Source organism: Scyliorhinus canicula, chromosome 3 (assembly GCF_902713615.1).
Source record: "Scyliorhinus canicula chromosome 3, sScyCan1.1, whole genome shotgun sequence".
Classification (NCBI taxonomy): domain Eukaryota; kingdom Metazoa; phylum Chordata; class Chondrichthyes; order Carcharhiniformes; family Scyliorhinidae; genus Scyliorhinus; species Scyliorhinus canicula.
The window spans coordinates 136,397,412-136,408,940 of record NC_052148.1 but is presented as its reverse complement, the minus strand read 5'-3'; the positions used below and the strand labels follow the sequence as shown (position 1 = coordinate 136,408,940).

The 11,529-nt window shown below is 44.2% G+C and overlaps 1 protein-coding gene across 6 annotated transcripts in view; it reads left to right on the top strand.

The window, feature by feature from the left end:
- The window catches only part of tbc1d1 (TBC1 (tre-2/USP6, BUB2, cdc16) domain family, member 1), a 352,836-nt gene that overhangs the window by 206,770 nt on the left and 134,537 nt on the right, over nucleotides 1-11,529 (top strand). For 4 of the 6 annotated variants that reach the window (XM_038791424.1, XM_038791423.1, XM_038791428.1 and 1 more), the window contains exons 11-12: nucleotides 2,007-2,165; nucleotides 6,555-6,659. The exons of the other annotated variants lie outside the window; for them this stretch is intronic. In XM_038791424.1, coding sequence (XP_038647352.1) covers nucleotides 2,007-2,165; nucleotides 6,555-6,659 — 264 coding nt within the window. The remainder of the gene's footprint in view (nucleotides 1-2,006; nucleotides 2,166-6,554; nucleotides 6,660-11,529) is intronic. 6 annotated transcript variants of the gene reach the window in all.

Sequence of the window (11,529 nt, the reverse complement as noted above, 5' to 3'; positions counted from 1 at the left end):
GGGGATTCTCACAGTAACTTCATTGCAGTGTTAATGTAAGCCTACTTGTGACATTAATAAATATTATTACTCAGACTGGATAATTACAATGCCTCCTTTGTTGTTATTTCTCAACCATGCTTCCTATCCTCCAACTTTCTAAAAGGCACTTGTCCCAGAACCTGCCCTGTGCACAGGCCCAATCATTCTTAACTTTCATTAGTGAACCTACGCTGACTCCCTATTCCTTTGTCCTGTGAATCCCTCCATCCCATCATTAGTTAGAGTTTTGAGAAACCTCAACGCTTGTCTCCCTCTCTACTTTTCCTTGCTTCAAAACAATATTTTGCCCAAGGCTTCCAGCATCCCTCTTAAACCTTCCCTTAGGGCAGCACGGTGGCGCAGTGGGTTAGCCCTGCTGCCTCACGACGCCGAGGTCCCAGGTTCGATCCCGGCTCTGGGTCACTGTCCGTGTGGAGTTTGCACATTCTCCCCGTGTCTGCGTGGGTTTCGCCCCCACAACCCAAAGATGTGCAGGCTAGGTGGATTGGCCACGCTAAATTGCCCCTTAATTGGAAAAAATTAATTGGGTACTCTAAATTTTAAAAAAAATAAAAAAAATAAAAACCTTCCCTTTGGCTCAGCATTCCATTACTCTTACCATGTATGTTAATGTCACTCTATAAATGCATATTGATTTTTTTAAAAAAATGTAAAGTCCCAATTCTTTTTTCCCCCATTTAAGGGGCAATTTAGTGTATCCATCCACCTACCCTGCACATCTTTTTGGGTTGTGGGGGTGAGACCCACACAGACACGGGGAGAATGTGCAAACTCCACGTGGATAGTGACCCGGGACCTAACCCAGGTCCTCAGTGCTGAGGCAGCAGTGCTAACCACTGCACCACCATGCTGCCCCTATAAATGGATATTGATGATGGAGAGGGGAGTTAATGCGCAGTTGAATTAGAATGGTTAGGATTGATGGCACAGTTAACTGTATTTAATATGGTGGGTGGCAGGCCATCATACAGTGCCGGGATAGAACTGACAGTAATTAGAGTCTAAACAGATATGAAAAGTGAACTTTTCATGAAATGCTCTACAGTTTAAAAATCTAGCTGCAAGATAGACCAGTGATCAGTTAGCAAAACACTGAGTTTCAGAACAGTGTTGGGTTTCTGCCTGCTTCAGATGTTAAGCAAAGGTGAAGACTTCTGTTTTAGGGGAAGTGAAGGAAACCTCTCCCTATGACGGTTTGTAGAGAAATCTGTCGCCAGGGCTCTCGTTTCTTCAGATGATTGAAATGAGAGGATTTGCAACTGAAGAACAGCTTGTTGCAAAAGGATAAAAGAAAATGCTAAAACCCCCACTAGTTATGGTCCGGTTCCAGCTTTACTACAATTGATCCTTTCAAAGCCACTTTAGCTCTTTGATTTAGCAAAAGGCTCTTGTTTTCTCCTTCCCATTCCCCGCTTGGTGAGGGGGGAGGGGGGGGGGGGGGGGGGGGGGGGGGGGCGGGGGGGACAGCTCTGGGAGGGACCCAGGCTACACAATGATCTGCATTGGAAACTTGGTTGACATCATCCCATGACAGCTGCAGCAGAAACATGCCTTTAGTCTCCTGTTTGGCAAGGGGAGCCGAAGAGAAGATAGAATCTTGGTGGTCAAGTGTACCACTTAGACATCAAATCCAATTGCGCAGACTCAGAGCACTTTATACCATTAAGTCTGGTATGCTGCATCTGTTATGGGATGAGTGCAACCAAACTTACAGACCAGGCCATTTGTCCAGCCTCCATTGTATCAGCAAGGAGCTTGTGTATCTCTTGGCAAACTATATTAATGCATGTTCCTTAATAACCACTTTTGTCTACTTGAATGCTTATTTTGAGAACATTTCTGGAACATCAAAGATTCTACACCACCGACATTACAAAATTGTTAAACATTTTAAAGAAAATGCAATGTTTTATTTTCTGATTCTGGCCACTTGTCTTTGTCTCTTCTGTTTGCTGGACACGCAGCCTGGATATATCAAATGGTAACACTCACGGCAAATCGCCACAGTCCAGGTTGCACAGGTCTGTAGATCATCTGCGGTCTTCTACCTCCACTCCAAATTTTTTAAAGTATTTGAAGACTAGCTCCAGTGGAAGGGATGGTGGGCTTATATTGAAAAAAAGGTGAGACAATTTATTTCCTGATATGGAGGCATGAGTGAGCAATGCTTTGCCTGCTGTGTCAGTGTGATGGTGTGGTTTGCTGTGCCACAACCATGGCATGATGATGTGTGCCACCTACTTACTGCAGGAGCAAAATAATTAGTTGCACACATGCATAGGTGTGCCTGAGCATGGAGGGCACTAACAGAACAAACATTAGGCACCCATTTATGGTTCTGGCAGTGAGATTATTGAATAAAGACAGGGGGCTGGATTCTCCGCTGTCGGGATTCTCCGTATCGTCAGCAGCCTGGGGATTTCCCGATGGCGAAGTGCTGCCCACAATGGGAAACCCCATTGGCCGGCTGGCGAGTGGGAGAATCCCCAGGGGCGCGCCGCACCAGTAATCTGGAGCGATGGGATAGAGATTACCGCCCCCGATGTTTAATTTTGAATTATATAAGCATAGAGCGCAAAGTCCCATACGGAATGTTGCTTCTACCTGTATTCTTGGGTCACTGCAAACGCAATTTCTCTGTGACCCGATCAATTTTCCCAATAGTCTATTTTGTCCACCTTCAACCCATTTCTGTTTGTTTGATTCCAGTTGTGAAATTTGCACATAGGGTCCCCGGCTAAACCTGCACAGGTGAGGAAGTCACTTGTCTGTCGCCAGTGCATTTTAGCCAGTTGTGGACTTGCCTTAACGTTCCTGTAAAGGTTAGCAGCTAGTGAGGTAGCAGCATAAACAGGAGAATTTAGGTCCCTATCCCTGAAACACAAAGAATACTGGGCGGGATTCTCCAAGCCTCCATGCAGAAATCGCGATCGGCGCGGAGAATGGGCGTTTATGCTGAAATCTGGTCCAACGCCACTCCCGCTATTCTCTAGTCCGTCGCGAATCGCGCGGTCTACGCAGCGAGGGTAGGGGGCCATTGACAGAGGCTATTCTCTCAGGAAACCTGGCCGCGTTCCGGACGGCGTGGTTCTAACCATGTTTTGCTTGTCGGGAATGGCCAGTGGCGGCTGCGGACTCAGTCTGCGGCCGCCCTGGTGGGGGTAGGGTGTATCCTTCACCGGGGGGGGTCCTCACAGATGGCCAGGCAAGCAATTGGGCGACACCGACCCGCGGGCGCGTGTGTTCTCAGGGAGACCTTCGTTCATCGCGGTCCGCGGTGTGAGACCGCCATGTCGCATGGGGCTGCCGCCACAGGCGCGGACCCTAGACCAGAAGTGCAGGGCCCCGTATCCACAGCCAGAGCTGCGAGGAGCACTCCAGGGCCCTGCTGGCCCCCTGCAGATAGAAGAATCACTCTGGAATTTCTTAAGGAAAGTCCAGAGTGAAATGCCCGTGTTTTGACGCTGGCGTGAGGACAGATGGCCATTATTGGATAATCCCTCCCCCTGTTTATAAGAAAACACGATAGGAAACTCTACCCCGATTCAGTATTTTCTCCAGCTAACCAATACTCCTTGTTGTCTCATCATAGAATTACTGAGACTGGTAGCTAGGCAGAGTGGAAATTGAGTCTGTGTCTGCTTTCATCCTAACTGTTACTGTCCCTTTGTACCATATGTTGAAATCATGTATGTTGAAATAATGAGATAATAGAATTTTATGCAAATGTTTGTTTTCAGTAGTATGTTTTACTGAACAGTCCAGCACTCTTGATCATCAATGGCCCAGAAGCCAAGTGGATGAAACTTGTTTCAATTTTTAAATAACTTAATTTTGTAATAGAAAAAAACATGATCCACATGTCCCAACTCGTTGAGAGATGTTTCTTTATTTCAGCTTTCTGAGGCAGCTCATTACAAAATGTGAAATCTAGTAGATCCTGTAGTAATTTGAGATTTCAGGAGCTATCAAACAAAATATTATTGCCTGTTATCAAGAAATAAGCAGGGGCTAAAACTAACACTCAACCATCTGCAGAAAAGTGATTGGTAATTCTTGCAGTTGTTTGAATTGTTGAAAAATCAAGGAATATTGCATATCTGATAATGAAGTTCACTCCTCTTAATTCTCATTATGTACCAGCGCAATTAAAAAAAATAATTGCTTTCCTTAATGAGTTGGATGACGCATGCAGCTGCTCGTTTTGGAAGATTAGATCGTTAAAGCAGCAGATCTGCTCGTGGAGAAATATTCTCCGCCCTCTCCATTTTTGACAAGACAGTTCAGTTCTTAGTTTATGGAAACTTTTTAATCTCCTCTATTTAAGTACTCCTGAATAGCTTCTTGACTTGTTCCAGCTCGTTCTTGTCAGGATTTGTAACACCACTGTGGGAGAAAGTCAGTGCTGTGCTTTTTTGACTCTATCTTTCTCTGTCTGCATGTTCCTGATTGTCAGTGATCTTTACTTGCATGAACCTGAACTCTAGTGTGTGCTTCAAGACATCCCTTGCAAAAAATTAATTAGCTTTGTATTGTACAAGGCTTTGGGAAATAGCAAACTTTCTAAATTCCTTGATGATAGTTATTTCGTATAAATTGTTTTTGATATGTCACAAAAATATAACGCTAGACTTTAGAAGCTTCTCCAGCTGAAAGTATCTAGTTTTCAATTTGCGGCTGGACCCTGAAGATTCATGGGGGTTGGGGTGGTCCCACTGTAATGGATGCACCCGCTTGGGATCTCTGCTGCTGGCCCCACCTATGTTTACAAGAATAGGAGGAATGCCCTAATGATAACACCAATGATAGGATTGATAACAATAATGTATCTGGAAGTGGATGATCCTGAGGTTACTGGGCTCCCTCTTTCCATCCTGGCAATAGGTTGAGGGTGACCTTGGGTCACTCACTGTAAAAAGGGAAACATTGAAGTTTTTCTTAAAATATGTCATTCCCTTCTGAGTCTCAATTCCTCGCTGCAAGACAGATGTATCTTATCACAACCTGTGGCCAGCAAGGTAAACCTGGGGCGTGATTTAATGGCATTGTCGCACCCGACAAAATGACGAGACAAGGCTGATGAATCTCGAGGGACGCCTTTCGAGAGATTCACGATGCTCGAAACTACCGTGATTTAACATATCTTGTGAGACGTCGCGATCTGGATCTCACCCTCACTGAGATCATTAAGCTCATTTAAATATTCCTGCGCCAGATTGTCCCCGGGCCTGGGAACTAACGTCCTCATCTGGGAGAACTCGCCGTGGCGCCGTTTAGCATTCGTTTCCTCAAACGTGGACCAGGCGTAATGGCACCTGGGGGGTGGGACTCTGGGTAGTATGGTACCCTCGCACTCCTGCTGACAGCCAGGTACCTTGACCTCCGGAACCCCCCCCCAACTTGCATCTTACCGGGTCCTCGAGCCCCCTCCCCTCACCCCACCTCTTAAGGGCAAGGCACCCCAGACCAAATCTTTGGCATGGGCAGCCTGGCACCTTGGCAGTGCCACCGGGCACCCTGGCAGTGCCACCAGTGCCCATATCACTCATCATGTGCTCGCTAGTGCAAGAAATGTGGCGTTGGCGGGGCATTCCTTGCTGAGGCCAAAGTAATGGCAAAGTGCCGTCAAATAGAAGCGTCATTCTCATCGCTGCAGAAAGACCCCATGAAACCCGCAAGAAGCGCTCAGTTTCTGTCCTATTAAATCGCGCCCCATATCTCACCCGGTGCAGCTGGACTGATCCCAACCAGGATTTGAAAACAACCAATGCAGCGAGTCCACAAAGGCCACGTGGACAGATTAACTCAGTATTTGATGAGTCGGCCATGTATTTTCGACCCCCCTGATGCTTGCCAATGAAGAACAACCCATAGTTCTTGCATGTTGTGCACCCCCGCCTCCCCACTCCACCCCTCCCCATAACCTAAAATCCTGGCATTTGCAAGGATTTTGTCTGGCATCTAGTTCCTACACCAGTCAAAACTGATGACTTGCAAGTGTGTGACAGTCGTCAATATTTGTAATTTATTCCTTGTGAGAAATGCTTGGCTTCTATTCAGCTACTCCCATTTGATATTAAAAGACCACTAAAAGCACTGGCATACCAGGTGCCCAAAGGTTGAAAACATTTTGGCACCAAGTGAGGAGAGATATTTTGGCTTCAGATGGGAAATCTGTTGGGGTGGAGAACTTCATTGGGATTCTGAAAAGTCTGTGGGTTTTGGCTTTTGCTATCCAAACTGAGGGACTCTCTTTTGCTTTTGGACCAATAGAATTTCAATAACCCATTTCTTTCCCGCAGAATTGATTGTATTCTGGGATTTTTGAGTAAGCAAAAATTGATGACCAGCTATCGTCGAGCTTCAATTATATCTCCAGTAAATGTTTCTTTTATTTTGCTAAGGGATGTCTCTATGAATCTTCCGATGCCGAATCCTTATGTAAACTGCATGATCTGAACTCCAGTAAGATGTTTTCTAGTAAACCTTTTTGTTTTCAAAACTGCTATCAGTACTTCTCAGCTTAGCGGCCTGCGAGCAAGGCTTCCAGCTTCAACCTCTACTCCAAACTTTCTAAAATTTCTGGTTCCTGTAGCTCTCAACCACAGCACCAAAAGGTAGGAATCATGTGTTGATAGCTTTCTTCACTTTTTGCGGAGTAATTTTAACCCAGTAAACTGCAGCTTGTACTTTTTATACTTATTCTGCTAATGTGCTATCTTGTGGGGATTTGAATTAATAATTTGTTTGACTCATTCTTGGGATGTGGGCAGGGTTGAGGAGGCTGGCGGCATTCATTGAGAAAGGGGGGATGAGCTGAACTGCTGCGGTTTTGGACAACAGATTGCAGGTAGAGTGTGTTGGTCACTGAGACGTTACTAAGATTTTTCCACAGATGGTTTGCTTGCCTAAAGAAAATTTGTGAACCAGTTGGAATTTTACAACAATCCAACAGATGTATGGTGATATGCATCACTGTAAATACACAAGAGGTTAATGTAAATACACAACAACTAAGTACACACTAGAGGGAGTACCAGAGACGTCATGACATGCAGACATACAGCTAATGAACACATAGAATAGGACACGACCAATGGGCAGTCAAGACACCCAGAGGTGACACTACCACAAGGGGGCATTTACACAACCCATATAAAAGAACAGGGCACACATGCTCTGTCTGTTTTCACAGGCGACACTTGGAGAGTAGGACAGGGGCAGACCAGAAGCATCACATCCACCACATGACTTAGAGCAGACTGGTTAGTTAGACTGAGTTACTATAGCAAGATTAGCAGGAGAGTTGAACTCATAGAGAACTGTGCTAATGGTTCAATAAATCACATTGAACTTACTTCAAAGTCTGGAGTATCTTTTGGCCAAAGCTGCATCGGGTTGCAGCCTGTGTTATCCCAGAGTACATAACACAACAAGATTAATGATAATTTTTATTGATAGCTTTTTATTTCCGTTATTTTTATGAAAATGTGGATGCTGAACTCATTTTCTTTGGGCTTTTAGTCCGGGCTTCTGGATTCATAATCCTGTAATTTAACCACGATGCTTCTGTCCCTGTTCAAGGGCTGTGTCTTCCACAAACTCTGATCAACATCAAATTGTTCAAGTTTCCGAGAGAGAATCATTCAACAGCAGTGCTCTGAGGGGGTATCCGGTGGCCTGGATTCTCCGATTCCCCAGCTGCGTGTTCCTCGGCACCGTGCCATTTGCTGGCTGTGAGATTCTCTACTCCCAGCGCTCACCAATGGGATTTCCCACTAAAGCCATTCCACATTACCAACAAGCCAGCTAGTGGGGTACATACGCTGCCGGCGGGAACAGGGAATCCCGACGACTGGAGAATTCTGACCCCTGTTTCTAACTCTCTTTAAAATGATTTCGGTACAAGGTAAAATCCTCATTTTTCATCCTTCCATCCCAAAGGGCCACAGGCTGGAACCATTTTGATTTAACTTCTTCAGCAAAGAATTGATGAAAAATGAACAGACTCCTCGAGGTGGATTTTCACCCTGGGATTCCCAGATCATTTCCGGGTCGGGACCCTGAATTATGTCTGCGTCATTCCCTCATTGTTCTTTTTACATGCAAAGCCTTTAATTAGGTTGCTACTTGGAGGTAGGAACTGCCTTTGGAGGGAAAATTCCATCGGCAGGTGGCACCCATGATGGACCTGCCATTGCCTTAAAGAATGGAGCAGGGAGAAGAGTAGAGGACCAGGGGCCTCACTGTCCAAACAAGTGGCCAAATGGTCTGTCATATTATTGGGAAACAGCTTATCTCAAGCGATGGTAATTTTATAACTCCTCTTGAACACCTCAGTTAGTATTTTCCTTTTTAAAAAAAATAATCAAAACTTTAAATGAGCACAACAATAGATTGTGGCTCTCCGCTCCTCTTACCAGCTGTGTACCAAAGTGTGCGGAAACATTTGCTGTTCCCCTTTTTAGCTTTGACAACTTCCTTCTGATCCTGCAGTGTACAAACAAGCTCTTTGAGGAGTTTACCAGGCGGAGAATTGGAGATGGCAGGTTGTCGATCCCTGCTTTCATTTTGAAATTTGCAGTGCATGCTGGGGGCATCAGAAAACTGAAGGGCCAGACGGAAGCGCTATTTTGAAAGAGTGTCCTCATCTGACCACCCGACTCACTGCCCCCACCCCCAAAAGTTGATTGAAAATCCAATTCCATCTTTTGAAACATAACTTCCATTTGGGTCTGTGGGAGTTTTCAGTTGCAATGTGAGTTTTAGTTGACTGGAAGAATTCCCCGTGACTGAATTGAAAGACAAATAGATCAAGGATCGATACATTAAAAATAATGCAGAAAAAAGAGTCATGTCGGATTTCGCCATTATGCAAGTTCTGTACTACCAAATGTAAAAGTCTAGTTCCATTGTGAATGATTAAGATTGGAGACAGGGCTGGTTTAGCTCAGTGGGCTAGACAGCTGGTTTGTGATACAGAACAAGGCCATCAGCGCGGGGTCAATTCCCGCACCAGCTGAGAATTCTGAATTCTCCCTCTGTGTACCCGAACAGGCGCCGGAATGTGGTAACTAGGGGCTTTTCACAGTAACTTCATTGCAGTGTTAATGTAAGCCTACTTGTGACAATAAAAAGATTCTTCTTATTATATTATTATTAAATTCAAAGCGAGGTTGATTGAAGATTCTTATTATATTATTATTAAATTCAAAGCGAGGTTATTGTAAAGCAACAAATTACTTCACTATTAGAGGACTCCATTCAAGAATAGCATGCAAGTTCAGCAGTTGGTCAAACAAAAAGAGTAGCAACAAACTTTTTATAACTGAAAGGACAGCAGAAGCAGTCATAATGGGATGCAGCTGGGAAGTAACTGCGCAACAAAATGAGCGGATTTAAACTGCAAGAGATCATGTAGGTGCTTCAGCCAGCGAAGGGATCCACCAAGCAAACACTGGAGACAATTAAGGAAACCTAAAAACACAAACCAATGAAAGGAAACTAAAAGGGCAGCATTTGACAGGTGAGGTCTATGAAGTACATTTGCTGCACAATGTTCAGTAACTAGAAAGGCAGCTACATAAAGGGATGACAAGATGATAATAGTGTCAATTGATCTATCAACCTGAAGAAAGGATCATGGCATTAGCGAGCAAAGTACAGGAAGTTTGAGATAGAGGAAAGTGACAGGAGTTTTTAAGCCAATGGCATATTATTAGATTAAGTGGTCAATTGAAGGGCAGTGACAATAAAATAATTAAAATTGCCGGGAATCCAGATGTATCAAAATCGAGGAACCAGTTTTATCATTTTGAAAGAATAAAATTCAAAGGAAGAATCTAAACATGGCTTGGTGGAGCATGATGTTCATCAATATTTCAATACAAGAAAAATGAAATGCCTCAACGAGGAACCAGGTTTATAATTTTGAAAGAATAAAATTCAAAGGAAGAATCTAAACAAATGGCTTGGTGGAGCATGATGTTCATCAATATTTCAATACAAGAAAAATTAAATGCCTCAAAGAGTGATGTTGGAGAGTTGCTTGGGAATCTGGTGTCACGTATATAAATGATATGTCTTGCCTGGCGGAGTTGGTTTTGAGTGATTAGCACCTCAGTGATGGACATGTTGGCTTGGGAAGGAATGTCGCTCTTGGACCATCTTTCTTGCTGCTGGATTTGGAGGAATGAAATTAAAATTGCTTATTGTCACAAGTAGGCTTTAAACAAAGTTACTGTGAAAAGCCCCTAGTTGCCACATTCCGGCTCCTGTTCAGGGAGGCTGGTACGGGAATTGAACCCATGCTGTTGGCCTGCCATTATCTGCTTTAAAAGCCAGCTATTTAGCCCTGTGCTTGATCTTGTGAAGGCACCACTAGTGATATTTCTGCAGTGCATTGAGATGTCTGCTGTAGATTGTCTAAATCTCTCAATGATATAGGAGCGCGGGGATCACTGCTGCCTGGCAAACCATGGCTTTAGTTTCAGATTTGAGATCGTGGTCCTCGATACACTTTTTCTCAATTGGCTGTAAGCTGAGCTGGCGCATTGAAAGCAATGGTGAATTCCATTGTCATGGCTGCCTTTGTCGAGAGGAGGTTCCCAACATATGCAAAGTGGCCCATGTTTTCCAGGATCTCGCTGTTGTCTTAATCGATGGTGGGTGGCGTTGGCGAATAGAACATCACGCAGCAATGCATTAAAATGAGAAAGACAGTTCAAATCCATCACAGTCGTTTGCGAATTGGAATTCAGTCTTTTTTTTAAATCTGAAAATGAAAGTTTCTGTCTGTAGAAGTGACAATGAACCCGTAAGATTATTGTTAAAAACCAAACAAGTCTGTTAATATCCTTTTGGGTGTTTTCTGTCCTTACCTGATCTGGCCTACATCAGTCTTTGGCCTTGTATCAATGTGGTTAACTTTTAATTGCCCAATTAAATGCCTAAGGAAGCCTCTGGGTTAGGTACTAAATTCCAGCCTTGCCGGCCACACCCATGTCTTGAGCGCGATTTGGCGAAGAAAGGTTCATGTTCTCCCCAGTACTGATCCCAGCTTCATTTAGTACATGAGATTGCTTTGGATTCACTAACACTGCCAGCTTAAAAATGGTTTATATTACAAATCAAACCTAAGTTTGTACCAAACAACTTCACGAGCATCATTTTTCTGTTAGTTACTGAAATGTTATTTGAAACTATGACTCATAATATACACCAATATATCATGGTGCAGACACATACTGATGGACATACACTGGGACCAATCAACATGCACAAACACCGCAGCCAATCACCAGTTAGAATACACACACTATAAAGGCAGAGGGCACCACGGTTCCCGCTCATTCTAGATGCTGCCTCTCAGTAGAACAAGAGCTCATCAAGTTTAGCACAGACTCACACCACGTGCTGAGAGATTCAACTGGTTCAGACAGGCTTAGGTCTCTAGTTAAACCAGCATAGTTTAAACCCACAGTTCTC